This window comes from Gallus gallus, chromosome 5, assembly GCF_016699485.2.
Source record: "Gallus gallus isolate bGalGal1 chromosome 5, bGalGal1.mat.broiler.GRCg7b, whole genome shotgun sequence".
Classification (NCBI taxonomy): domain Eukaryota; kingdom Metazoa; phylum Chordata; class Aves; order Galliformes; family Phasianidae; genus Gallus; species Gallus gallus.
Window position 1 is genome coordinate 22,380,299 of NC_052536.1, and position 23,375 is coordinate 22,403,673.

A 23,375-nucleotide genomic window follows, 5' to 3' on the forward strand; every position below is an offset into this window, starting at 1 on the left:
TTGCTACCGTGACAGCTTCTTCACTGACTTAATCCTGTACTGCCAGCATCATATAATCAGGGGATCGTTCATGTTGGAAAAGATCTTTAAGATCATCAACCCCACCCAGCACCTAACACTATCAAGTGCACCACTAAATCACGTCCCTAGGTGCCATATTCTTCAGTTTTGTCTTGTCACTGAACTTTCATATATAGGTTAATGTTTTCTGGGTTTGATTTTTCCCTCAGGTGGAAGTTTTTATTAAAAAAAGCATTGATACCTTTTTTTCCTGTTGGAATTCTAGAAAATATTGTTTTAAATTTCCTGAGTTTTGTACATCTTTTACCCAAAGTTCAGTATATCAGGAAACAATCGATTGCCAGAGAGCTCTTACTAAGAGCTTTTTATGAATATTCCAAACAGTTACCCATTCTTGAAAACAACATTTCATGAAAGCCTCTCTCACCTTGTGAGCGTGTTTACAGTTGTGAGAAGCTGTTCTGGACAACTTTGGCACGTTGTAACTGTGTGTTTCCTTTTTCCTCAGGTTTTGTAAGTTATGACAATCCTGTCTCTGCACAGGCTGCCATTCAGTCAATGAACGGCTTTCAGATTGGCATGAAGCGTCTGAAAGTACAGCTCAAGCGCTCTAAGAATGACAGCAAGCCATACTGAGCGCCCCTCCCCTCCGGGACTGGAGTGAGAAGGATCTTTTGGTAAGTTGGAGAGGAGCGCACTTAGTGATTCGAAGCCCTAAGGCTGTGTTTTTACAGTCCTGGAAGCTGATCCATGCCGTTCTATCTGGCACGTCTTCCCCTGAAGACTCGGCTGCAGCCTCTACTGAGAATCCTGCTTCGAATGAAGGACAAGTTTGTGCTTTTGTTTCCAGTGTTTTACTTTGGAGTTTAGGTGCCATATCGCTGAGGTTTTTTTTTTTCCCTTATTTAAGTTTGCTGTGTTTGTAACCAGTGTGTGTTGAGAAGGACCAATGCCAGCTCCTTGGGGGTGGGGAGGTAAGGTCAAAGGGAGCCGCAGAAACTGAAACCACACTGCCTTGGGGTAGAGAAAAGAAGGGGAAGCAGAACTGACACCACACTGCCATGGGGAGAGGAGAAGGGAAAGCAGAAATAACACTGAACAGCTGATGGAAACAAAGATGGGGAAGGAAAACAGAGTTTATCTAACTTTGGGTGAGCAAAGAACCAACTCCAAATAGCCTTTGTCATGCCACACCCACTCTTTGATGCTTCCTTAACTGTATGCCATGGTGAGGAATTAATAAATCATCTCTAAAGCAAGACAGGCTGAAAGGGTGAACACATTAACGAGCCAAAGGAAAACTGCAGTGTTTTTTTGTTTGCTGTATATGAAATAGTGTGTATGTAGCACTGTGAATGTACACAGCACTTTATAAAATTAGATAATGTCTGCCCAGAAAAATTCACTGTTTACTGCTGAATGTTAATGAGATGCAGTGGATTTCACATTTTTAAGAGAACTTATTCTTTAACTAGGTTTAGGGAGACACAGCTTAGAGTCTGGATGAATACGTCTGAGGCTGGAAACAGGAAACTTTCGATCTCTGATAACCTGCAGAATTTTTTCACCAGTTTTTTTTCCTAACAGTTCATTACATTCTCCATTTCTATGGAGTAATGTCCTTTTCACAGACTATTATTTTGAATTCATTCTGATAAGCCTAATATGTGCTGTTTGTTTCTCTGTTAAAATAACTGTTAAATTGAGATACAAAGCATGGAGTTAACCTAAAACAGCTCTTGAAGCTCCTGCTTTCTACGTGTTTTTATAGGATTTGCTTTCTTGGTCTTTCTGTTACAGAGATAATTACCTATTTAAAAAAATAATAATCTAATTTGTGCAGTGATATAGTCTAGTAGATAGCTATTTCTTTATACTGCAGTTTTCCTTTAAGGTGGTGTGTACCAGTGCAAAAGCAGGGCTAACAAACTTTCAAAGCAAAGCATTGAGCCATTCAGTCTTATTCCACATTTTGGTACCATTATCTTTTATACTGAAGGAAAATTGAACACAACCCTTCAATCAGCACAAACTTTTTTTTGCACATGTGAAATTGCTAGTGCATTGCTATAAGGGCCTTATACCCTGGTTTTAGGGGCTCAAAGGACTTTTGACACTCTGGCCTGAGTTGTTATAAGAAATCAGAGTAGAGTCCTGTGTTATAACCACCAAAACCCACCTCTGTCACAAGAGAAAGTTTACAATTTCTGTGTGTCTTTAACAAAAATTCCATTTACCTCATATTTTCTCCTTGTCCTTGTTTCCTTTGTATTTCCAGTTGTTGATGCTGTTTCCCAGGGCATGAGCTATTGCTGCAGCTTGGGAGTCAGCTGCTAAATAATGAATGTGTGGAGTCAGACATAGGGTTTGGACTTTCTGTTCTGCTCCAGCAGGAGGAGCACTAAACCCATCAAGCCGTCATGTTCAGTCTGTGCACCCACGAGCAGTGGGCTGTTGGGAATCTCATGCATTCCCATTCTCAAACCTCAGAAGTACAAGGCCTGACCCATAGCAGAAGAAAAGCCCTTTTCATTGTTAAATTGAAAATCAGTTAGTTGGTGCCTGTAGATATTGATGGCACATAGGCAAACCTATCAGTATTATTCAAATTATTTTGTGGTGGCAAAGGTTTAAAGGCCAGATTGCCAAATTTCCCAGTTATGCTGGCATGTGGTACCCTTCAATGTTATTTATTTGGATCTCTCTAAAAACGTGAACACTTAAGTGAGCCATGTACACTTGAATTCTACATGATGGGAAAGATGTGTCCTGGTTTTCTGAGAAGAGAGTGTTGGAGTGTGAAGGCCTCCAGGGTGATAATGGGATTTTTTATAAATAATATACTTTTAAAAAAAAGAAAAAAAAGAAAAAAATAGTTGGGAGCAGCTGCTCCAGGTGCAACCTGCTGTAACCAAGAATGTTGTTTCTATTTTTATAGAAGTTTTATACCGCTCCAGGGTGGAGAGTATTTATTACCTAAATTATTTCACTGGAAAAAAAAAAGGCCAGGGTTTTGTAGAATCCTGAATGTGATTGTTTTACACTCATAACGATGTGCACAATTGAAACTACTGAGTGGCCTGTTTGCAGCCCAACAACTGCCAAATGGGAGAGATGAATGCTGTGAACCAGTGGAGGAGAGCACTGTGCTCTGGGGTCTCTACAGTCACTCTTACCTTCTTTGCACCCTACCCCACTGTGCTATCTGAGAACTTTGTCTCGTTTTTCTTTTAATCTGATGCTCTGGCCGCTTTTAGTAGTCATTTTAGTTGCCCAAAATTAGACATTTTAGCTTTCACATCCTACAGCTTGTCCTCAGTGCTGTGACTTACAGATCAAGCTGGGCATTGTTGCAGGTAGGTGCTTAGGAGATTGACCTTTACACTGTTTGGTCACTGACTCCTCCCAGACATAACCACCTTAGACAGGTAACTTGGGCTAGCTCTTGTGCCTTACTGGCATAACTATATTATAAGTATTGCCAAAAAGGAAAAAAAAAAAAAAAAGAAAGAAAGAAAAAAGAAAAAAAAAAAGACAACAACTATGCAGGTTAAATTCTAAAATATGTGATCCTCAGTTAGTTTGAATCGATGTAGTTCTGCTTTCTTCAGTAGAGCTGCATCAATTTTCACCAGCTGAAGATGTTGCCCTTTTTCTGTATTTGTTTGAGATTTCCCTTTTTTGGTGTATCAGTGTATATGTTGCCAAAGTTAATAAATGTATCTAGTTTGTGACTTCAGCAGATTTTTCTTCTGATAACAGAACCGGTCAGATAAAGTCAACATTCCTGTGTCTTTCTGGTGGCTGCTGCTCAATCTAGAGACTTAGGTTCTTCCCTTCCAGTTCTAAGTCAGCTTTCTTCCTCACTGTCTGTCAGGAAGAAAAGTCTGAGACTGCTGGGAAGGAAGCTTGGGGTTTATTTTATCTTATTTTTAATTCCTGTCATGCTCTTATTCAAGCACAAAACAGATCAGTCAGCTCTTGGGACCTGATGGGGGCAAACTGCCCAAAACAAAAAAATTGGATTCTGATTAGTATCTGATGTGAAAGGATATATCAAAATACTTTGAGTAATGCTTAGAAATAAGGAAATTATCTGCAGAACAACAATTAAGTAATAGGAATTTAAAAAGAATTTAAAAAGCATGCTTGTATAGGCCAGGGACAGAGATTGGAAGGAATGTTAAAAAGGCGTGAGAAACAGAAGTACCAAAACCATTTGGGGGCAAACTTGACTCTCTCTTGATATTATGATATTAGAAACTATCATCAGATGTTTCTTGATTACAGTCTGTTCTTGTGTCAAACACTTTACTCTTGGATAGCTCAATAAGGATCGGATGAGTTCAAATAAACTGTAGAGGGATTGGCTTAATTAGCCACACAGGCAAAATTTTCTTTAAACTCAAGCCAAAGAATCTGATTTTTTTTTTTTTTTTTACAACAAAGCCTAGTGAGACTTCTCATGAAATAGAATTGCATGTTACCTGTGTCACCAGAAAATACTTGAGTAATTTCTAGGAGCAAGATGGAAATGTGTCTGCTTCATACATTTCTCTCAGAAGACATTTGACTTTACTAGATCTACTGTAATAATATGAAAGTATTATGAATGATGAAAGTCTTAGTCTGGTGCTACTTAGTATCTAGTACCATTGCAAATGAACTCATCGATTCTTCTGCCTCACAGATTACCAACAGTCCAAAATTAGAAACCTCCCTATAAATTATTCTTTCCCCTTCTGCAATACAGGGCTTGCACTGTTAGAAAATGCCTTTGATACATAGTCTTTAAATTTGAAGTCTAAGCAGAAGAGAATTGGAATTTCTCAGAAGTATGAGACAATGACAGTGAATATCTTTATATTTTAATGATGAAATAGAATCTACAGCTAGTAAAGTATTCTCTGGAAGGTAGGTACCTCAGAAAATTTCTGACCTTCATAAATCAATGCAGGAAAAAGTTTTAAATCTGAATAACGAGTTACACATTGTGATGGTTTTTGCTTGCATCATACAGCCAACTGAAGTGTTTCTTGTTAATAGTTGTGAGGTAGGGATGGGCAACTGAGCAGAATCCATCTAGTTATGAAGTTGTTTCTAAGTGTTTTTTTTGGAAGCACCTTAAAAACAAACAAACAAAAACTTGAATAAAGCAAGCTGCAAATGAGGAATGTTGCTATGAGCAGGCAAAATACTTTGAAAGCTTTTTGTTGCAGACGTTTAAACATAAGGGTGTTCTACATCCCTGAGCATACTTACTACAAAGTATAAGCTACAGAATGCAGAATAGTTGCATTACGTTATCACAGCTGTGAGAATAAAACAAGGGCAAGCTGAAATAACTGTCCCCAAATAAGTGAGTCCTCATTCAGTTTCTCATGGCTCTGTTCTTGTAGGACAGTCCTTCCTAATGGCTTTATTGGAACTTAGCGACTTTGAGTGGAAATTTTAAGTGAAATATTTGAAAAATCTATTCAAAAAGCCTAAACAAATCACACTCTCAATTCCTAATGGTGCATGCTAGATGTCACTTGATTTCATGCCTTGTATTCTGTCTCATGCCTCAGATCATGAGAAGTTTGTGGTTAGGATTTAAAACCTCACAGCTAGAGCATTTCTAGAACCGTGGAAATAATTGCAAGAGTTGCATTGTACTCTGCTGGAGTTTGTTTCAACTCCATGTTAAGTCCTTTCTCTAAACTGGAAAGTATGAAGAGCAAAGTAATCTCAGCATTTTTTTGTAAGTAGTCTTACAGTTTTAGGGGACAATGTACTGCCTTTTGCTTTGGAGCTAGAATACAATCTTTGTATTTCTGAACATACTATGAATAATATAATATGAAAGTCTCATCCTGCACTAGTCTGTAACCTCCAGCTTTGAGAGGTGCTGAGAAAAGGCAGCATACAGGAGATAGAACAGAGTTCACAGAGTGGAGAAAAGCCTTGTTTCCTCTCTTCTCTGCTTCCCACGCTCTTCCCAAAACCTTTCTTCTCTTTTGCAGTTTGGAGGGTGAGGGGAGGAAACAAACATGTATCAACATTTAAGAATTAACAGATTTATAAACCTTACAAAAGGTTCGGGAAACATATTTTTCTATTCTTCAAACTGGCAACAGTGACTGTAGAGCTTCTCAGAGCCCAGAATCCCCTCCTTGCAAAGCCAGGGAGCTGGGGGCTGTTTGTATAAGAGGCTGGGAAAGGAAAATCCCTGTGCAGGTCTAATGGTATGGAAAGTGCTCAGCTAGGACAAGTCTTAACTAGCAGTCAAGTCTTAAGGAGTTTTCTAATGTGTAGGGGTTTTGGTTCCACTTACTTGTCTTGTATAATCTTCTTATTTTTCTGTTCCTAACTACCCAACTCCAGTTTCATGGGCTAGTAGCGAATGAGAATGGGCTGTAGCTGAAGGAAAGAACATGGATTTCCTGGGCTACCACTGCCTATGAACTTCCCATGTTAGGATACTAGAAAAGTCTCAGCTGTCAAACCACCTGTGAATCCCCTTGAGTCCTCTGTCTTGTCTCTCACAGTCTCAATCTCTGTGGTTGACTGTGAGCACTGGAGCCCTATTTTTTTTGGAATCAGTCTCCTGAGGAGAGTGCTTGCTCTGTTCCTCTCTTAAACAGAGCTAGTGGAGACCTTGGGCACAGGACAGGTTGGACACATACTAGTCAGTGTGGCACTGGCATGCTCCACAGAGTGGATGCTGAGGGAAATCGAGGCCTCTGTTTCCATTTAGTTTCTGGCAGTTTGATGTTTACTTGGTGTCCTTCATGTACTTTGACTTTTACTTGTCCATCGTTGGCATGTGCTGCCCTTCCCTGTCAACTCCCTTCCCCAGGAGGTCTCATTGTACAGTGCCCATTCTTGTTCTCTCTCTCCTTGTTTGGATGTACTGCTCTGTGTAACTCAGTGGGTCTCCCTCTTTCTGGTTTGTTTTTTTCTAGATTCCTGCCGTTTGTTCATCGTTGTGCCTAAAGCATGTCGATGTGGCGTTCAAGTACATCGTCCAAATCCTTGTCTCTTCAGCTTCTCTGATGCTTGAACTCTCACCTTTGACCTTGTGTTGACCTTTGATGCTGATGTGTATTTTTATTATGTTTGTTTCTTTCTTTGTTTTTTTTTTTTTTGTGCTGCCAAATTGGTTTTGCTAGAAAGACTGCTGAAGGGGGAATATTTAAACTTGCATTTGAATATAAAAGAATTTCTATTTTTCTAGACCTTCGTAAGATAACCACTTGATTTTGTGAATCTGATTCTTTGTAATTGTCTTCAGAGCAGCCTTGCTAGCATACCTTGTGGAGTGTTTGTATTTCTGTGAACATACAGCCAATCACTTTCTAGGCTTAGTTTTTTCTGTGTGCTTAGTTTTAAAAACACAGTTTTGAAGAAAAAGTCAATTATGTCGTGTGATTCGATTTTTGAGGAGACTTCCTAGTCACATTTTGCTGATCTGGTTTCTGTGCTTGAGGAGACAGCATGTGTTTTTTGAGTTCGAACTTGTGACTTGAGTGGCATCAGCAGAAAACACTTGAACTACATTTTCTTCCGATTGTAGCTACATTTTTGCCCTTGCATTCATTGATTTTTTTTTATTTTATTTTTTCCCTCGCTTCCCTGTGTGATTATCAGTCTGCAGTGAAAATTTGATCGAAGTTGATGTTGTATTTTGTTAAGCCCCAGCATGCTTGTTTTTTTCGTAACTACAATCTCCTCAGCAAAATGTGATGTTTTTGTTTTATTCTTTCAAACTGAGATCATGCCCAGAAACGTTTTGCATGTTTCCTGCTGTTTTCTTCACACCCTCGTATATATCACCTTCACCTCTCTGTTTTCTATAGTTTGTGCAAAAACTGAGCAATTTAATGGGTTTCAAAGGTATCCTTTTTAAATTGGTGTTTTTGGTATGACAAATATCTGATCAGAAGCCACCTGAGGGCATCTACCTGTGCACTTAGACTGTCTGCCTGACAGAGCACCTGGACATTGTTCCATCTCCAGCACTGTCAGAGGCTCTTGGGGGCTGGGCTACACTGTTCCTGTAGTAGGAGTCTTGGTGGAAGGGGATAGCTGGGAAGCAGGAAGATGGGCAAACTTCATGGTGTTTCTATTACTAAAGTTCTCTGAAGCTAGGGCTCCTTTGAAACACTCTTTACTAGTACTTTATATAATTCAGGGCACGTTTTTATGAAACCCAGCCTCAGCTTAATACCATCAATCAGACTCTGGTGGTGGTGGCAGGATCCTGGAAAGATCTGGGGTAGCTCTTGAAATAAAGTATTTGAAATATTCTAGAGAAAGCATTTGTAAACCTAGTCATACAACTGCTGGCTCTTTTCCCAAGTGACAAGCACAATACGACAGCCTCTGAAGCTGTTACCTGAACAGGGTACCATCCCCAGCTGTCTTCTCAAGGGCCTTAGCTGGGGAATCTCTACGGAGATTTTTTAGTTTTTGTTTAGTTTTTAATTGGGTAATGAGCTGAGCGGTTTTTCTGGCTTGCAGAATGAATGAGAACAGATCACTGCTTTCTGCATGGCAGGCTTCCCCCAACCCTACTCAAGATCTGCACAGGTAGAAAGTGGAAGGTAGCTTTTAGTTGAAGGCGCCTGAAGGGTGTTGTGCTGTGGTGAAGTTTCAGTCAAAAGGAGAAGAGAGCTAGTGTAGATATCTTAACAGTGTAAAATAACATTAAATGAAGTCCCAGGAGAAAGGAGTTTGCTGAGAAAATTAATTATTTTGATTGGATAGAAATCATACTCTTGTCCAGTGTTTGGGATAATGAAAATGCAGTGAAGATTCCATCCCAATCCTGAGTTGGCTGAGGATACTATACCGTTGATAGATACTAGTTAGATCTGCGTAGACAGTCTTTAAGAAGCTGAAGGGACAGAATATTTTTGGGATTTGGTACATATACCTGGGAATGAAGTGTGAGGCTGGATGAGAAAAGGATAGAGACTTGTTTATTTTGAAGGTAGGGTTGTGGGCTGGCTGCTGTTAGTCCCACAGTCTGAATGCACAGGGCTGGGTGTCAGTGGGGACACTGATACCCTGCAGTGTATTGAGTAACTGCCAATACATTTCTGTACGTGCGCATTTGGTTCCGTAAGGAACTCTGGGGAAACCTGTGGAAAAATATCTGAAGAAAACCAAAATGCCAAACGTTGGATGTTTCTTTCCTTTCTTATTTCCTTTCCTTCCTTTGGTTGTTTTAATTGTTCTATGGTGGTTTTAATGGATTTGAGACAGTGGAGCAGCAGCTGCCTTTCTGATTTTTGGCTGCTTTTTGTGAATAATTTAAAAAGAAAATTTACATTTTGGAGACAAACCTGTGGGCTTTTTTATTGGTACAAACATTGTATTTAACACTAGGGGTTTTGTACAGTTTTTTGCCTTTTCTACTAGAAAACAATGTAAAGTGATTCACAATGTGATGAGAAAACAAATTGCCACTATGACCAAATGTAGAGTCTGTTCTGCAGTAATGGGATTTAATCAACTCGAAGTCGTGGTTCAGTCATAGAAATGCTTTTCTTTACCTTGTTTGAGCTGTTCCTTTATTTTTCTTGTTTTGATTTGCAAAACAAAATGTCTTTTTGTGTGAAATTGTGTTGTACTCTGTAGAGAATTATGGATTTTACTTCAATGGTTTAAGAAGCGGAGGAGCACATTTTGCTTTTCTGATGGCAGAGCTTGTGTAGTGGATTTAAAAATGAAAAGATTTGTTACAAGTTTGGATCAAGCGAGTATGTGTTAAAGGAATTTTCTTCCTTTTGTGTGTGTGTTGTTTTTTTTTTGTCCCAAAGGGCAACTTAAAGCTGTTTTAATTGCACAGACACACCGACAATAAGTCATTTTGTATATGCCAAGTGTGGTACCTTCCTTTGTTTATTTGCTATTAAACTGTTTGAGAAGAGTCCCTGTGTGTTGTGTTTGTGTCTTAAACTTGAGGTTCTTTTTGGGTCCAGGTGTGGGATGCTGAGGAGAGATGAGATCTGTCTTTCACTTTCTCACTCGTGAACTACAGAAATTTTTGTGATCCAATGTCACTTGTTCTGGATGCACAGAACTGCCTTCCATGCTGATCAGCTACTTTGAGTACAGTTGAAAATGTTTTTATGGTTATTTATCTTCCATTTGTGTCATTTCCTGCTCAAGTCGTAAACATCTTGGATAATGCTTTTGTGTGGTTCACTGGGGAATGAGTTGTAGACATATCCAGCCTCACACCCTGCCCATGCAGTGTGCTTTGTGGTGTTTGAAGGGCTGATTAACTCCAGTGTAACACCAGACTTGAGCTATATATGTGTGCATGGTGGTATGTAAGATTGAATAAGCACTCCTGGAGAAGTCATCTCGTTCTACTCCTACAAGCCCCATACCTTCCACTCCCACCACCTCCTTACCACAGACAAGACTAAGTTTGCTGAACTTGTCCTAGTTCTGCGACGTGGAGGTGTCTGCAGCCCCTCGTGCTCCTGCCCCTGGAAATACTACTCCGGGAAGTCCAAACAAGTTAGGATTTCCATTAAAACCTCTTAGAGTTTTATAACACCTCAGGCGTTAGTAGCTCAGGTTTTATGATATGCAAAAATTTGTGATAAGCAAAGCCTGCTTTGCTTTTAGAGCTGAAGTACAATAATTACTTGAAATGTGTTTTCTAAAGGTTAATATTTGCCATAGGCAGAATATAATTCATTCAGAAACTTGACACTAGTTTGATGTTAGTATTGCCCCTCTCAGAGGGGAAAGTACCACAATGACCATGACTCTGCTATGTTTGTGAACATTCTACAGTTAGTAGGATCTTTCCTTCTGCTGGCTTCCACCTCAGAGTGCAAGCACATTCAGGGGAAGCCATATTCCTCTTCCATGTTCTTTTCCTCTATTAAATGGCATACTTGGTTTCAGCCCATTACTTCCTACATAACTGTAAATCCGAGAGCACTTGCAAGCACCAGGACTCACTGCTGCATTCCTTCCTTTGCAGTGCCCCATTGCAGAGTGAGGCGCCAAGCCACCTGTTGCATCGTGTGCTGGGATCATTGCAGTTAATTTGCAGCTGTTGAGAAGGGAGGCTGGAGATATTTCAGTTCAAATATGCCTGAGGTGAAAGATGGAGAGAAACAATTGAATCAGAGAAGTGGCTTGCTTAGTTGGGATGGAAGATTCTTTCTTGTGCAACAAAGATGGCAAGCCCTATCTTACCCAATTGGTTAACAGCAGCTTTGTCCATTGTAACTTATGGAACTGATGGTAGATCCCTCTGGATAGATAGCATTCTTTTTTTTTTTTTTTTCTTTTTGAAGGTATTTTGTTTTGTTTTAGCCTTTGGAAGTCCACCACCACCAATCAATAGACTATTAATCTATAAATAAGAGCCAACATATTAGTCTCTGAAAATTATCAGCATTTTACATAGGTTCCTAAATTCATCAATATCAACAGGAAAACACAAATCAGTGGATTAAGTCTTGATATTGAATGTTTTAGGATAAATTGTTTTCCTTTCACATTCTCCTCTAGCTCTCACTACTTGTTTTGACTCCAGGCTCCAATATTCCTGATTTTTACCACCATGGCCTGCTGTCTTCATATGGCCAGGAGCCACAGGGCGTTATGAAAAGTAATGGGCAAGGAGATGAACAGCTCAGCATGGTCACTGTTAGAAAGTCAATATGTGTATGACTATAGCTTCACAGCTGAGATACTGGTGATTTCCATGCCAGGTGAGATACTGTGATTTCCATGCACCTTCAAGCTTGCTTATTTGTAGTTCCTGAGAAGAAACTATTGGTGGTTTAATATAGAAGCTGTATTTGTTTCTCATGTGATCTAGAGCAGTCTTGAGCCGCATACTGATCACCCTGCCATTAAATTCTCAAGTATTGGTAGTCAGTATGTAGGTGATGCTATCCACTTACTCCTCCTTATTTAGACAGATTTATTGGGCTCAAAGTGGTATCATCCATATCACAGTATGTTTCTGCTTATTGAGGATGATTAGTTTGAGCTTGGTGGTTCTCCAAACTCTAAGTTAAGTTTTCAGCTTGGCAGATTATTTTAGTGGATTCTTAGGAGACTAAGCACTGTTTCATTGGAGTATAGCACGCAACTCAAAAGCAAGGAAGTACAGTATGATCAGCAAAATGCAGGACATTTAAGTTACAGACAGGTATGAAAGTGAAGTAGTCTGCTCCAGCAAAGAATTATGTGATTTTTTTTTGTTTTGTTTTGTTTTTGTTTCCCTTTTTTTGAGTCCTGACTGACTTAATTCTTTTATGGCTGCTGTCTCTGGATCTCTTAAGTTTCTACAAGTACAAGTAGAAATTCAATGGCCACACCATTATTACTGCTTTCCGCAGGGATCAGTCTTCATCCTGTGTCCATCCCATCACCCACCTCTGGAGAGGCATATAAAAATCACTGCAGGAAGGAGGGTTTTTTATATTCCGAATCAGGCTTTTAAAGAAACCCTGAAATCTAAGGGAACTAGATAATTTTAACAGTGTTGGCTTTGTGCATTAACTCGCTCTGTGTTAGCTTTTCTTTCCTTCACTCTTCTGTAGGTTTTTTTTCCATAGTTTACTTCCAAAGTTTGAGTATACAGAGGCTCTGCTGAAACACTTCCTAGCACATCACCTCTCTGAAAAACAATGCTAAATTAAATGAGATTACCAAAGAGTTTATAAGCTCCCAAAAGAAAATAAGCCTGATGGTATCAAGATTTCTACCATTGAAGAAGTACATATTTTCAATAGTTTTCTGATTAAAATTTTGGATAAAGGCATGGATGGAATCTCCAGACTCTGATTCCTTATTCTTGTGTGTCCTGGTTTCTCTAAGAGTATTCTGTCAGGAAGTCTCTTTTGGGTTCGTGTTTCCTTAGGCAGCCATGACCCAGACCAGGATGATCCAATCAGCATTCTATCAGTTATTGCCTTTGCTTCAGACATCATATTCATATAGAAGCATGGATGTAGCTGGAGATATGCCTGCTTCTGTATAGAGGTCTGTTGTTGAAACTCTGAATTACCATTTCTTCTCTTTGGCCAGGAAAAGACTCAGAAAACTGTGTCAGGGACTTCTGTATCTGAAAAACTTTACATGTCCCTAATGTATCTTCACACCCCCCACAGTTAGGTATCTCTTCTTCTGAAGGACAGAGTAAGTCTATAGATGGTTCAAAGGCTGGGTCAATTAAAAATGCATACCGGATCAATGGAGGTATGAAACTTGCTTCCTAGAGTAACCAGTCTAACTTTACTCTGTTAAAGATATACAGGAGAATTAAAAGCTATCTTCAAATTGGGCTGAGAGTCTTACGTGGAGCAGAAGGTGCAGAAATGTATTGCCTTAGTTCATTGTTATTCATCATTACAGTTCAGAGAAGTCTGGATGTAGAACTTCAAAAATGCCTTTAACAAATCCTGTTGAAGACAGAGTACCAGCTCTCCCTGGAGCCTTCTCTTCAGGCTGATCAGCCCCAGCTCTTTCAGCCTGTCCTTGTAGAAGTGTTCTATCCTTTGGATCATTTTTGTGGCCCTCTCTGGATGCGCTCTGCTGTCAGGCATGTTGTTGCATGTACAGTGTACGTACTGGAATTTTTGGATTCCTTTTTTAAAACATAACCTACTTCTTAGAGTATATATTTTTCCTAGAGATAAAATGCTAGCTGAGCGTACTACCTCCCAGGCTACCCCATCACCACAGTGCTTTTGCAAAAGAAAATGGCAAGTAAGAAAAGAGGCAAACATAACATCCCTGTGTCTGCAGCTGATTGTCTGTCTCTCTGTGAGGTATTTATAAGCTGCATACTGGCAGGCTGGGGTGGGCAGTTGGCTCACTCTGACCTTGGAGGCTGGAAGCCTGACCAGCATTCCTGGGAGCCACGTGAACCAGACTGGCAGGAACAGCTGCAACCAATGGAGATGCCTAGCAGTGGCTGCTCAGATTGAGTTTCACTCCAGTCACTTGAGATTTTTCTCTTTCTCCCCCTGTTGTGCTTTTCGTCTTTGTTTATGGGATTGGACAGGCAAGTGCACTGATGTAGTCTTAGTGAGCAAGACATTCGTTTAGTGGATTTGGGATTCTACCTTCATCACCAAACAGCCACTTCTTGCCATTGCCTTCCACAGCTCCAGCTGCCTGGCATGGCTGGGCTTTTATAGCTCCAAGCTTTCTGAGCACACAACCTGCCCTTCTGTAATTAGGGCATTTTATGTTGTGTTCTCTCAGGCTCTTCGTTTTTGCTGCATTTAGAGTTTAGTATATGAGGCTTTTTAATGCATGGGAGATGGGTCAGGACCAGACAAAGCAACAGATAGAAAAAGGACTCCATCTTTACCAATCTAATCAAACTGAAAAGGCTCTGCAAGTCTGGATGAGGGTTTTGGAGAAGTCTGCGGATCCTGCTGGCAGGTTTCGCGTTTTGGGTTGCCTCATCACTGCTCATGCAGAGATGGGCAGATACAAAGATATGCTGAAGGTAAGGCAAACTGGAGATGAATGCATGCCATTGTGTTGCACCCACTACAGAGTGTGGCTGGAGATTAGAATGTAAAATCAGGGCTTTTATATTGCATAGAGTAAGATGTACTGGCTATTGGGAGCATGTTGTGAGCTGCCTTAATTACTGTGTTGATAGCTTCAGCTTACAAGATACACAGAGTACAACTTCTTATTGGGTCTCATCCTTCAGGATTCCTAGGTTAATGAGGTTCTCTCGGTAATTGTGGGGACCTTTCTTGATTTATTCCTCATACAGGCACACCATGTGATGAAGCTTCAGAGAAAGGTATGAAAACAGAACCTTTACTCCAGCAAAAACTGTTGTTAGTGTGTATGTCAGAGTAAATAGAGATCTTCAAGTAGATTCTATAGAATAAGCGATAGTCTTGTGAAGAGGTGTCTGTTATCTTGTTCAACTGCTTGGTATCTGTCACAGATCTGACATTGTTTCTATTACAGTTGTTTGCACGGGGACTGATTAAGAGGGGAACAGAGATTCTCGTTTGGGAGTGGGGGGTGGATGTTGAAAGATGTTCAAGGAGGAATCTGACAGCTGAGGTCAGAGAGGGGCTCCGAGCTGGGAGGACAGCATTGGAGAAAGGATATAGGGCTTGATCAAAGAGTGGCAAAAAGAAGCTGAAGCTACATACAAAAAAGCATGAGGATAAACACTTTTGATGAAGTGAATAAAAAGAAGCTGATGAATGGGTCTGAGAAGTCATGGGATGCATACATATAGTAGCAGACAGTGTTTGGGAGAGTGACTCAGGAATCTGGAAGACAGGAAAGTGTTTTAATAGTCTTGAGTAGCTATCCCAGCCTGAAATAGGGTCTTATTAAAGGGCCTTGATATTCTGATGTTTTTGGCTGCCTCTTACTAGACTAGTAATTGTTCAGCATGTAGCACAAAAAGTGAAGGGGGTGCCCACATCTCTTGAAAAATTCCTGGTAGCTGTTTAGAAGTGGTGGGGTGATCCTATGAGTTAAACCCATGCACACGTCAAAGCCTTACCTACGAAGCAGATAATTAGCATGAAGAAAAAAGGGGCATTAACACACATGGAAAACGTCTGAAGGCAAACAAGCAGTTCTGAGAAACGCTGGGACTAGGTGGTGGCAGAAACAACAAACTGATTAGGGAAGAGAGAATGCAAAAAGGTAAGGTGTGGCTACCTGAAGAAAATACTAAAGTCTTCATGGAAGCAAGAAGCAGGCAAACGAGTGGATCCAAGATGCTCAAACCATAATTTGTTACCCCTGAAGAGATCAGAAAAATGGGATCAGAATAGGTGAATTTTAGTTCCTCTTAGTATTAAGAAAAACAAATAGCTTCAGACAAACTGAGTATTTTACGCTGCAACTTATCAAAGATAGAGGATGGAAAACATTAGCATTAATCACTGAGAGAGGAAATAATGGGGAAAAAAAACGGGTCTTTGAATTAAACACATGAAATTAACTGTGATTTAAGAAGAGTTATGATGCTCAGTCTCTCGGAGAGAAAAGTTGCTTCACACCATGGAATCAGGCTGTGGCAATCGAGAAGTAATGGAGAACTTACATAAAGGTAAGGGAATGCAGGAAAGAATAAGCTAACACATGCTAATGAGTCCACATAGCAGCTTTCTTGAAATGCTAAGGAGAGGGTGGACGTATACCCCCAAGCATAAGCAATTGTATTGGTTTTACTTTGTGGAACACATAACATGTTCTAGTGGCTTAAATTATTATGCATTGCCAATGTGCAAAAATGAAGCAGTTAGTGCCTTTTGGAATTGCTATCTGTAAATCTGACTGCTATTCTTTAATGAAAACACATATGGAGAAAAATGCTGAATATTTACCTTTGCTATGAGTATTAATTCAAGCCAGCAGTGTGCTTGGTTCATCAGAGAGCACAGAAGAGAGTCCCTGCTCAGAAGAGCTCGAGGTCTAAAAGAAAAAAGACTTAAAATTTACTACAATCATATGCAGAGAATCGCAGAAGAAAAAAAAACAATGCTAAACTATAATTGGTTAGTATAAAATTGATGAAATAGTTTACTTCATTTCTTTGAGTACTTCAATATCTTAAGCCTTCCAGAGAGAGCAGAATTAATTATGTGAGCAAAAGAAAGCAGAGCTGCCAGAGGTTTTCTGCCTCATCTGCTTCTCTTTAGGGTCATTTAACATTTTTTTCCACTAACTGCCAGCTCAATTTCCATGTCCGAGAGGCTGAGAAAGAGGTTTCTTCAGACTGCTCACATGCATAGACTGCTTATGTGTAAGCCTCCAGATAATTAATTGTTCATTGTATACAATGCCACACGGTCCATGCTGTCCTGCTCAGGGATGTGCCACTTCTCCATTGCAGGATGCTACTCTGTGAGTGTTTGAGCTGTGTTTAAGTAAATTACATGCCTTTTATAAACATGGTCTTTTCTACTTGAAGTTCGCAGTGGTGCAGATTGACACAGCACGGGAGCTGGAAGACCCTAATTACCTTACAGAGGGCTATCTAAACCTGGCTCGCAGCAATGAGAAACTCTGTGAATTCCAGAAAACAATATCTTACTGTAAGACATGCTTGAACATGCAGGGTACCACTGTGAGCCTGCAGCTGAACGGCCAGGTGAGCCTCAGCATGGGCAATGCCTTCCTGGGCCTCAGCATTTTCCAGAAGGCTTTGGAGTGCTTTGAAAAAGCTTTACGCTATGCACACAACAATGACGACAAGATGCTGGAGTGTCGAGTCTGCTGTAGCCTTGGGAACTTCTATGCCCAGATAAAGGTGCAGTAATCCAAGGGAGGGGAGGATGGGAGGGCAATTGTCTCATTATGGAAAGCACTGTGAATTTCAACTTACATCTGCTGTAGGAAGTGAAGTGTTGACAGAACGTTTCAAGTTTAAATCTCTATACTGTAAAATCATCAGATAATACTCCACTTTGCAGTAAGGATTGGTGGAATGCTTATGTAGTGCAGCAGAAGCAGCTGTGAATTGAAAAGATCAATCTTAGCTTCCAAGATCGTATCAGAGGAGGCAGTGTCTGCAAGCAGGCAGAACTCAAAGGATTCTAGTTCAGCTGCTGTTGCAGGCAAATAATTATTCCAGGCAGGAATTGAGGGTGAGGTGGTTTGCCAGTTCTAACTTCCATTATAAATGTAATAAATCATATCTCTTCTTGAAAAGTCTTGATTTTTGTCACTACTGGAAGACTCGCTACCTGAAGTATCTCACTTGAGAATGGTTTAGATATCTTTAATACTTTTATGTACTTATCTTAAAACAAGATTGATTTCTAAATTTTTTTAATGCAGAAAGGTGCTTAGTTTTTTTTGTTGTTGTTGTTTGTTTGTTTGTTTTTGCATGTGTGTTTCAACTAGTTATTGTGGATTTGGTAAGGCCATTATTATTTTGCTCCTGCTTCCTGCAGTGCCGAATAACCAGCCTCTGAGAGATCCTGACTTGCCATATGGAGAACATGAGGGCTCCATGTATGTACTGAAAGCAGAGATAATGTAAAACTAGAGACAGTTTTCAGGCTTCAGTTACGGAAGAGGACAAATGATTCTGGCAGCATACGGCTGTTGGCATACTATATAAAATTCATACGCTGTGTCATTTCTCATGTGTCCTGAAAATAGAGAGCAATATGAATTCAGCATATGGCAGTTCCACCTTCCACAGTTTGATATTCACATCAATAGAGAAAGCAGGGCACATGGAAGAGGACAGGCAGGGGAAGAAAGGCGTACAAAAACCTGCTAGCTGTCGCGCTATTAGTAAATCAAAAATAGTTGCTTTTTTTCTTTCTTTTTTTTTTTTTGTCTTTTGCTGTCACTACTGTCTGTCTGCCTTACAGGACTATGAGAAAGCTTTGTTCTTCCCATGTAAAGCAGCAGAGCTGGTGAATGACTATGGAGCAGGATGGAGCTTGAAGTACCGTGCAATGAGCCAGTATCACATGGCAGTAGCCTACCGGAAACTGGGGCGCTTGGCAGACGCCATGGACTGCTGTGAGGTACAGGGTGCAAGCAGACACAGAGCTGGTGGAGGTCTCTGCAATGAGATCTTGCCTCCAGGACAGGGCTGGGAGGAAGAGGGAAGCCGTGGCTTTCACACTTGACTCTAGGTATTCCCACTGTCTCCCAGTCTTAGAGCTCTGGTTTTAGTAGTACTGTGTTCCTCAAAATTTGAGCCTATGAATGTCCTCTAGTTAGGAACACGAACAAGACTGTATTTCTAAACTAACTAAAAATGCTGTGCCATTTCTCTGGAGCTGACCCTTCAGAGGCTGGAGCGTACAGCCCGGCTCCATTTGTTCTGAGCCAGGAGCTCCCTTACTGACCAAAGGCAATTTCTTTCAGGAGTCCATGAAGATTGCCCTTCAGCACGGTGACCGGCCTCTGCAGGCACTGTGTCTGCTGTGCTTTGCTGATATTCATCTCAGTCGCAGAGATGTGCAGGTACAGCTACCATGAAGGACAGCGGGGACGGGAAGAGGGTGTGAAAAGCAGGCCATAGCAAAATATGTGTTTTCCTCATTGCCACTGCAGACAGCCTTTCCCCGGTACGATTCTGCCATGAGCATCATGACAGAGATTGGAAACCGCCTGGGTCAGATCCAGGTGCTGCTAGGAGTGGCTAAGTGCTGGATGATCCAGAAGGAGCTGGACAAGGTCAGTAACAAACCTATTTCTGCATAAGTCTTTTAGATGAGATGAGAGCAGTCATTTTCTGAGCTGAATGCCTATCAGATGCATAGAGACCTGTTCCCCTTTGTTCTACCAGCAGTCTCTTGCTTGTGCAATTGCATTTCTCCAGATGGTTCTTCTCAGCCAGGAATTTGTTGCTAACAGTATGAGCATCCATTCTGAGTCAGGCTGGTGACTTACAGAACTGTCTCATTAGTCAGTCCTGATGACTTTAAACACTACACTGAGAAACCAGCATTGAGGGAAGGAAGTCTGCTTCTGCCACTGCAGGCAATCAGCTTATGCTCTAAAATAGATTCTGCTGCCTACTCTCTAGCAGTATGACTAAGCTTATTACTGTGATGATTTTTAGACAGCCCTACTGCTCCACCATGTGCTTTGCAGACAAATGTGACCACAAATTCCTGGAGAAACTGAAGGTGTATAAACTGTGACATGAAGCAGAGAAATGAACAGAAAAGGATTTGAGAACAGACAGCAGGTCGATATAGTATAAGAGGGCGAAGTTCACTGTTCTGAAAGTGCTTAGGCAGTGTGTGTGCCTTAAAATCCAGATTGTACTAGATGCAGCAGATCCCACTGTTAGTGGGCTGAAGAAGAAAATGCTCAAAAATTAGTCTTCAGTGCTGAAGGACATGGAATGTCACCATAGTGACACACTGGGATGACATTTTGGGTATAGACCTCTAAAGTTTCACTCTTCTCAACGATGAGACACACAAAGCATATGAGGTACAATGAGGCTTCTCAGAAGGAGAAAAACTTAGAAAGTAAAAGCTATTTGCATTGGAAGAAGAAACTGTGGACTTAAAAACTTTGCCCAATGAAGCCTCATATATCTCTCATATGTCATATTCAAAAATATGGGACAGGACGCAGACAGGCCTCTAAACAAAAACATATTCAGAGCACTCATCTACACTCTCTCATTCCACCTTCAGCCATTGCCATCCTCTCACAGATCTCTGTGAAACCCTGGCAAGGGCAAGCCATAAAAGAAGGGAATGAGTTTTGGTTTCTGCGCTAAGCGTTAGAGGCAAGTCTGTCCAAATGGTCAGGGACCTTATGCCCATCACCCCAAACATGACCTCCTTAAATGTCAAAGCACTGAACGCTTGCCCAGGGCTGTTCCTCAGCTTACCCGTCCCAGTTTCCATTTCTCAGGCTGCTCCATCCCAGTATCAGTTACTTAGGAAAGCTTTCCACTTGCAGATTCCCTATTCTTATCCTGGCCTTCCTGGGGCTTCCAGTTTCCTCAGACAGTTAGTCCCACTTTCCTTTCATTGCAGGTAGTTAATACTGTGTCTATCCCAATTCCTCCCCAGCTGCTGTCACAGCCTATTTGCCCAAACTCCCATGCAGTCTCACGTTCCTCTCTTAGACAGGCTGACCCCTGAACTTCTCAGCATCTCTTCCTTCCACCTCATATGCTTCACTTTCTTAATCCTAGTAATTAATTCCAAGTTTTCCAGTATACAGTCACTCTTCCTAGGCACACCTCTCAGTAATATTTTATCTGCTACACATCGGTTCCTGCCTACTTCCTCTGCAAGTCCCTTATCCTAAGCTGTTGCTGTCACAGATTTAATGCCATCTCCTCTGTATTCAAAGTGCATTCTTTCATCTTGGATCGCTCTCAACTCCTATAACTTGGTATTACTACTATTCTAGAGTAGAAATTTGATAACGTTCAATTATCAATCAATACTGTAGTTCAGGGGAAACATCATCTTCCCCCTCAACAAACCTGAAGTGGGTCTCTGTAGTTCTGGGAAATGGAGACTGAGTATCAGAACAGCAGGGAACACGCTGGCACATAGGGGAAAGTAGAGATTCATTTGGTGTAACAGTTCTCATACTAAACACTTTCTTTCAAACTGAAAAAGATTACTTGCAGTACACTTCTACAGTGTGCTATATGTAAGGAGGACAAAGTGGGTGCATGAAGAGCAAGAAGAAAATGGAAAAGCACGTTGGTAGTGCTGATCCCTTCCTCTTGTAAAAATGAAATTTGTGTTGCTTAAAGAGATTGGGCCTGTAAGGCAGGATGGGGACAAGACTTGCTTTACTTACACTTCATCCCAACCCTGAAGACTGTATGATTGAATTTAAATAAGTGTATTCTCTCTGCTTAAAAATCCCAGCCTCTGCCAGCATCAGAGCCCTTCTTTGCATAACGTGGCTGGAACAGAAATGCTGCTCTTAGGTTATCTGTGTGGGTTTGGTTTTTTTTCTTCAGAAACAAAGCTTTTATTCTGGATGAACTCTTGGTGGGATACATCTACCAGACAGCCGTGTGTTCAGGGTTTGCAGGGATGTTTGTTCATCCAAATTGCACTCTGTATCTCTTTACTTCTTTCAGTTCCTGTCAGGGCATTCATACATGTATGTTTTTGATATATCAGACTGAGAACTGATAATATATGCTCTCCATTTACAGGCTCTGGAAAGCATTGAAAAGGCACAGGAACTGGCAGAGGGACTAGGGAACAAGGTAGGATCCTACAGCTTCTCTCATTACTTTCTCTAGTCTTCTGTCAGGCAGTTTAATAAGCCAAGCATTGAAGTATCCAGACTTGTTATTGCTTACTAATGTGTCTATATTAACCAACTGATGCTTTGTTGTGCTTAGTTATGGTCACTGGCATCAACACACAGGTCTGAAAAGTGAGGAAGGGGTTACAGTGGGATAAACAGAGAAATGGGAAGCATTAAAAATGCAATGTGAAGCAACCGCAGAGCTGCAGGATTAGGGGTCTTCTCCTGAATACTTTTGGCCTGTGCCGCAGATGAACTGAGTGCTGACTGCAGGAAGAGGGAAATGAAATGCAGTGTATGTTGTGGATAGCTCAGAAATAGGATTTTGATGAAAAAGCATCAGAGCGCTTCAAACCTGGTGTCCCCTTTTATGATGCAGAGATACAGGGTTAACGGCAGGAAGTGCTGTGAGACCAGATGTCCTTATGACTGGTCCTATTATTGGGCACCCTTTTATGCTGACGCTTCTCTAGCTGACTGACTGGGGCCATAGTGGTCCTGTCCCTTTGCTTTGTCTTCACCTTGTTAATTTTTCTTGTTTCTGCCTCTCATGTGCAGCTGGGTCTGCTGAAGCTCCACTGTCTGTGTGAAAGGATCTATCGCACAAAGGGGCTGCAGCGAGAATTGCGTGACCATGTAGTGAAGTTCCATGAATGCGTGGAGGAGATGGAGCTGTACTGTGGCATGTGTGGAGAGTCTATTGGGGAGAAGAACAACCAACTGCAGGCGCTGCCTTGCTCCCACTTCTTCCACTTGAAGTAATGAACTGGAAGTACTAAAGATCTTTGCCCTTATGTTAGAGTAAGGAGCAGTTCATGCCCAGAACAGGGCAGCTGTGTATGCTCTTCCCCAGGTGTCCCACAGGATCTCATTAGCCATAGCCTTAGAGGGTGAGATTTAGCCATAACGTCCATCCTGCTCCCTTGCCTTGTGGGCACTTAGCTCTGTTCACAGATTACCTCCTTTAATTCCTCTTGGGAGAGGAGGTTGGGCTTTTTCCCCTGAACCTCTCCATTTCACTCTGGTACGTGAGGTGTATGGAGCTGAGGGAGATGTTCAGTCTGTTACTGTGCTACTGTCATGAAGGAAATGTTAGTTGTACATCATCTTATTTTTAGTTCCAAAATTCAAGTATTTAAGAATACACCATCAGGGTGTACACAACACTATGGGACTGCCCCCAGAGTCTGGGGTCTGCTGTCCCTAGCAGGAAAGGAGAGCAACGCGGCTTCCTCTTGTAGAGATCTCATGGGTGTCCATGCTGGGTGCGTGCCCCCCGTGTGGCACGTGCTCACTACACCCCACAGACAGCACTGGCAGCGAGGGCGGCGAAACCCCCTGCCACCCGCCCGCCTTCCTTTGCAGGTGCCTGCAGACCAACGGGACGCGGGGCTGCCCCAACTGCCGCCGGCTGTCGGTGAAACCCGGATACGTGTGACCGGGACTGCGGACACGGCCGGGCACGGGAACCGCGGGGCCTCCTACTGGGGGAAATGGGGCGGCGGGGCGCTTCCTCGGGCTGCCCTCAGCGTCGCCGCCTTGGGCCGCCTCTCCGCGCACTTCTGTACGCGCACTGACTGGAATAAACGCTACCGCCGCCACCA

General features: G+C 41.6%; 2 protein-coding genes and 1 long non-coding RNA gene across 52 annotated transcripts in view; 2 read left to right on the forward strand and 1 right to left on the reverse strand.

Annotated features, from left to right (window-relative positions):
• Nucleotides 1-9,943, forward strand: part of CELF1 (CUGBP Elav-like family member 1) — a 54,912-nt gene extending 44,969 nt beyond the window's left edge. For 16 of the 43 annotated variants that reach the window (XM_046941339.1, XM_025150530.3, XM_040700520.2 and 13 more), the window contains one exon: nt 530-9,940. In XM_046941339.1, coding sequence (XP_046797295.1) covers nt 530-657 — 128 coding nt within the window. In that variant the 3' untranslated portion in view covers nt 658-9,940. Of the gene's footprint in view, nt 1-529 lie in introns of all 43 variants that reach the window. The other 27 variants (NM_001396305.1, NM_001396292.1, NM_001396297.1 and 24 more) reach the window with 3 other exon arrangements.
• On the forward strand, nt 984-23,375 carry RAPSN (receptor associated protein of the synapse). Of its 8 annotated transcripts, none has more exons than XM_015286981.4 (9): nt 984-14,512; nt 14,792-14,821; nt 16,967-17,305; nt 18,381-18,539; nt 18,886-18,984; nt 19,075-19,197; nt 21,674-21,727; nt 22,330-22,529; nt 23,137-23,375. In XM_015286981.4, the coding sequence occupies exons 1-9, from the start codon at nt 14,297-14,299 to the stop codon at nt 23,207-23,209; spliced, it is 1,293 nt and encodes a 430-aa protein (XP_015142467.1). In that variant the 5' UTR covers nt 984-14,296; the 3' UTR covers nt 23,210-23,375. The 8 variants fall into 8 exon arrangements, with proteins under 8 accessions (XP_015142467.1, XP_046797424.1, XP_046797423.1 ...); XM_046941468.1 differs by having other exon boundaries at nt 16,967-17,146; XM_046941467.1 differs by having other exon boundaries at nt 17,114-17,305.
• LOC121111002 lies at nt 9,756-19,398 on the reverse strand. Its single transcript, XR_005860541.2, has 2 exons — nt 16,380-19,398; nt 9,756-15,792 (listed from the first exon to the last, which is right to left on the reverse strand). It is a non-coding gene; the product is annotated as an uncharacterized LOC121111002 (long non-coding RNA).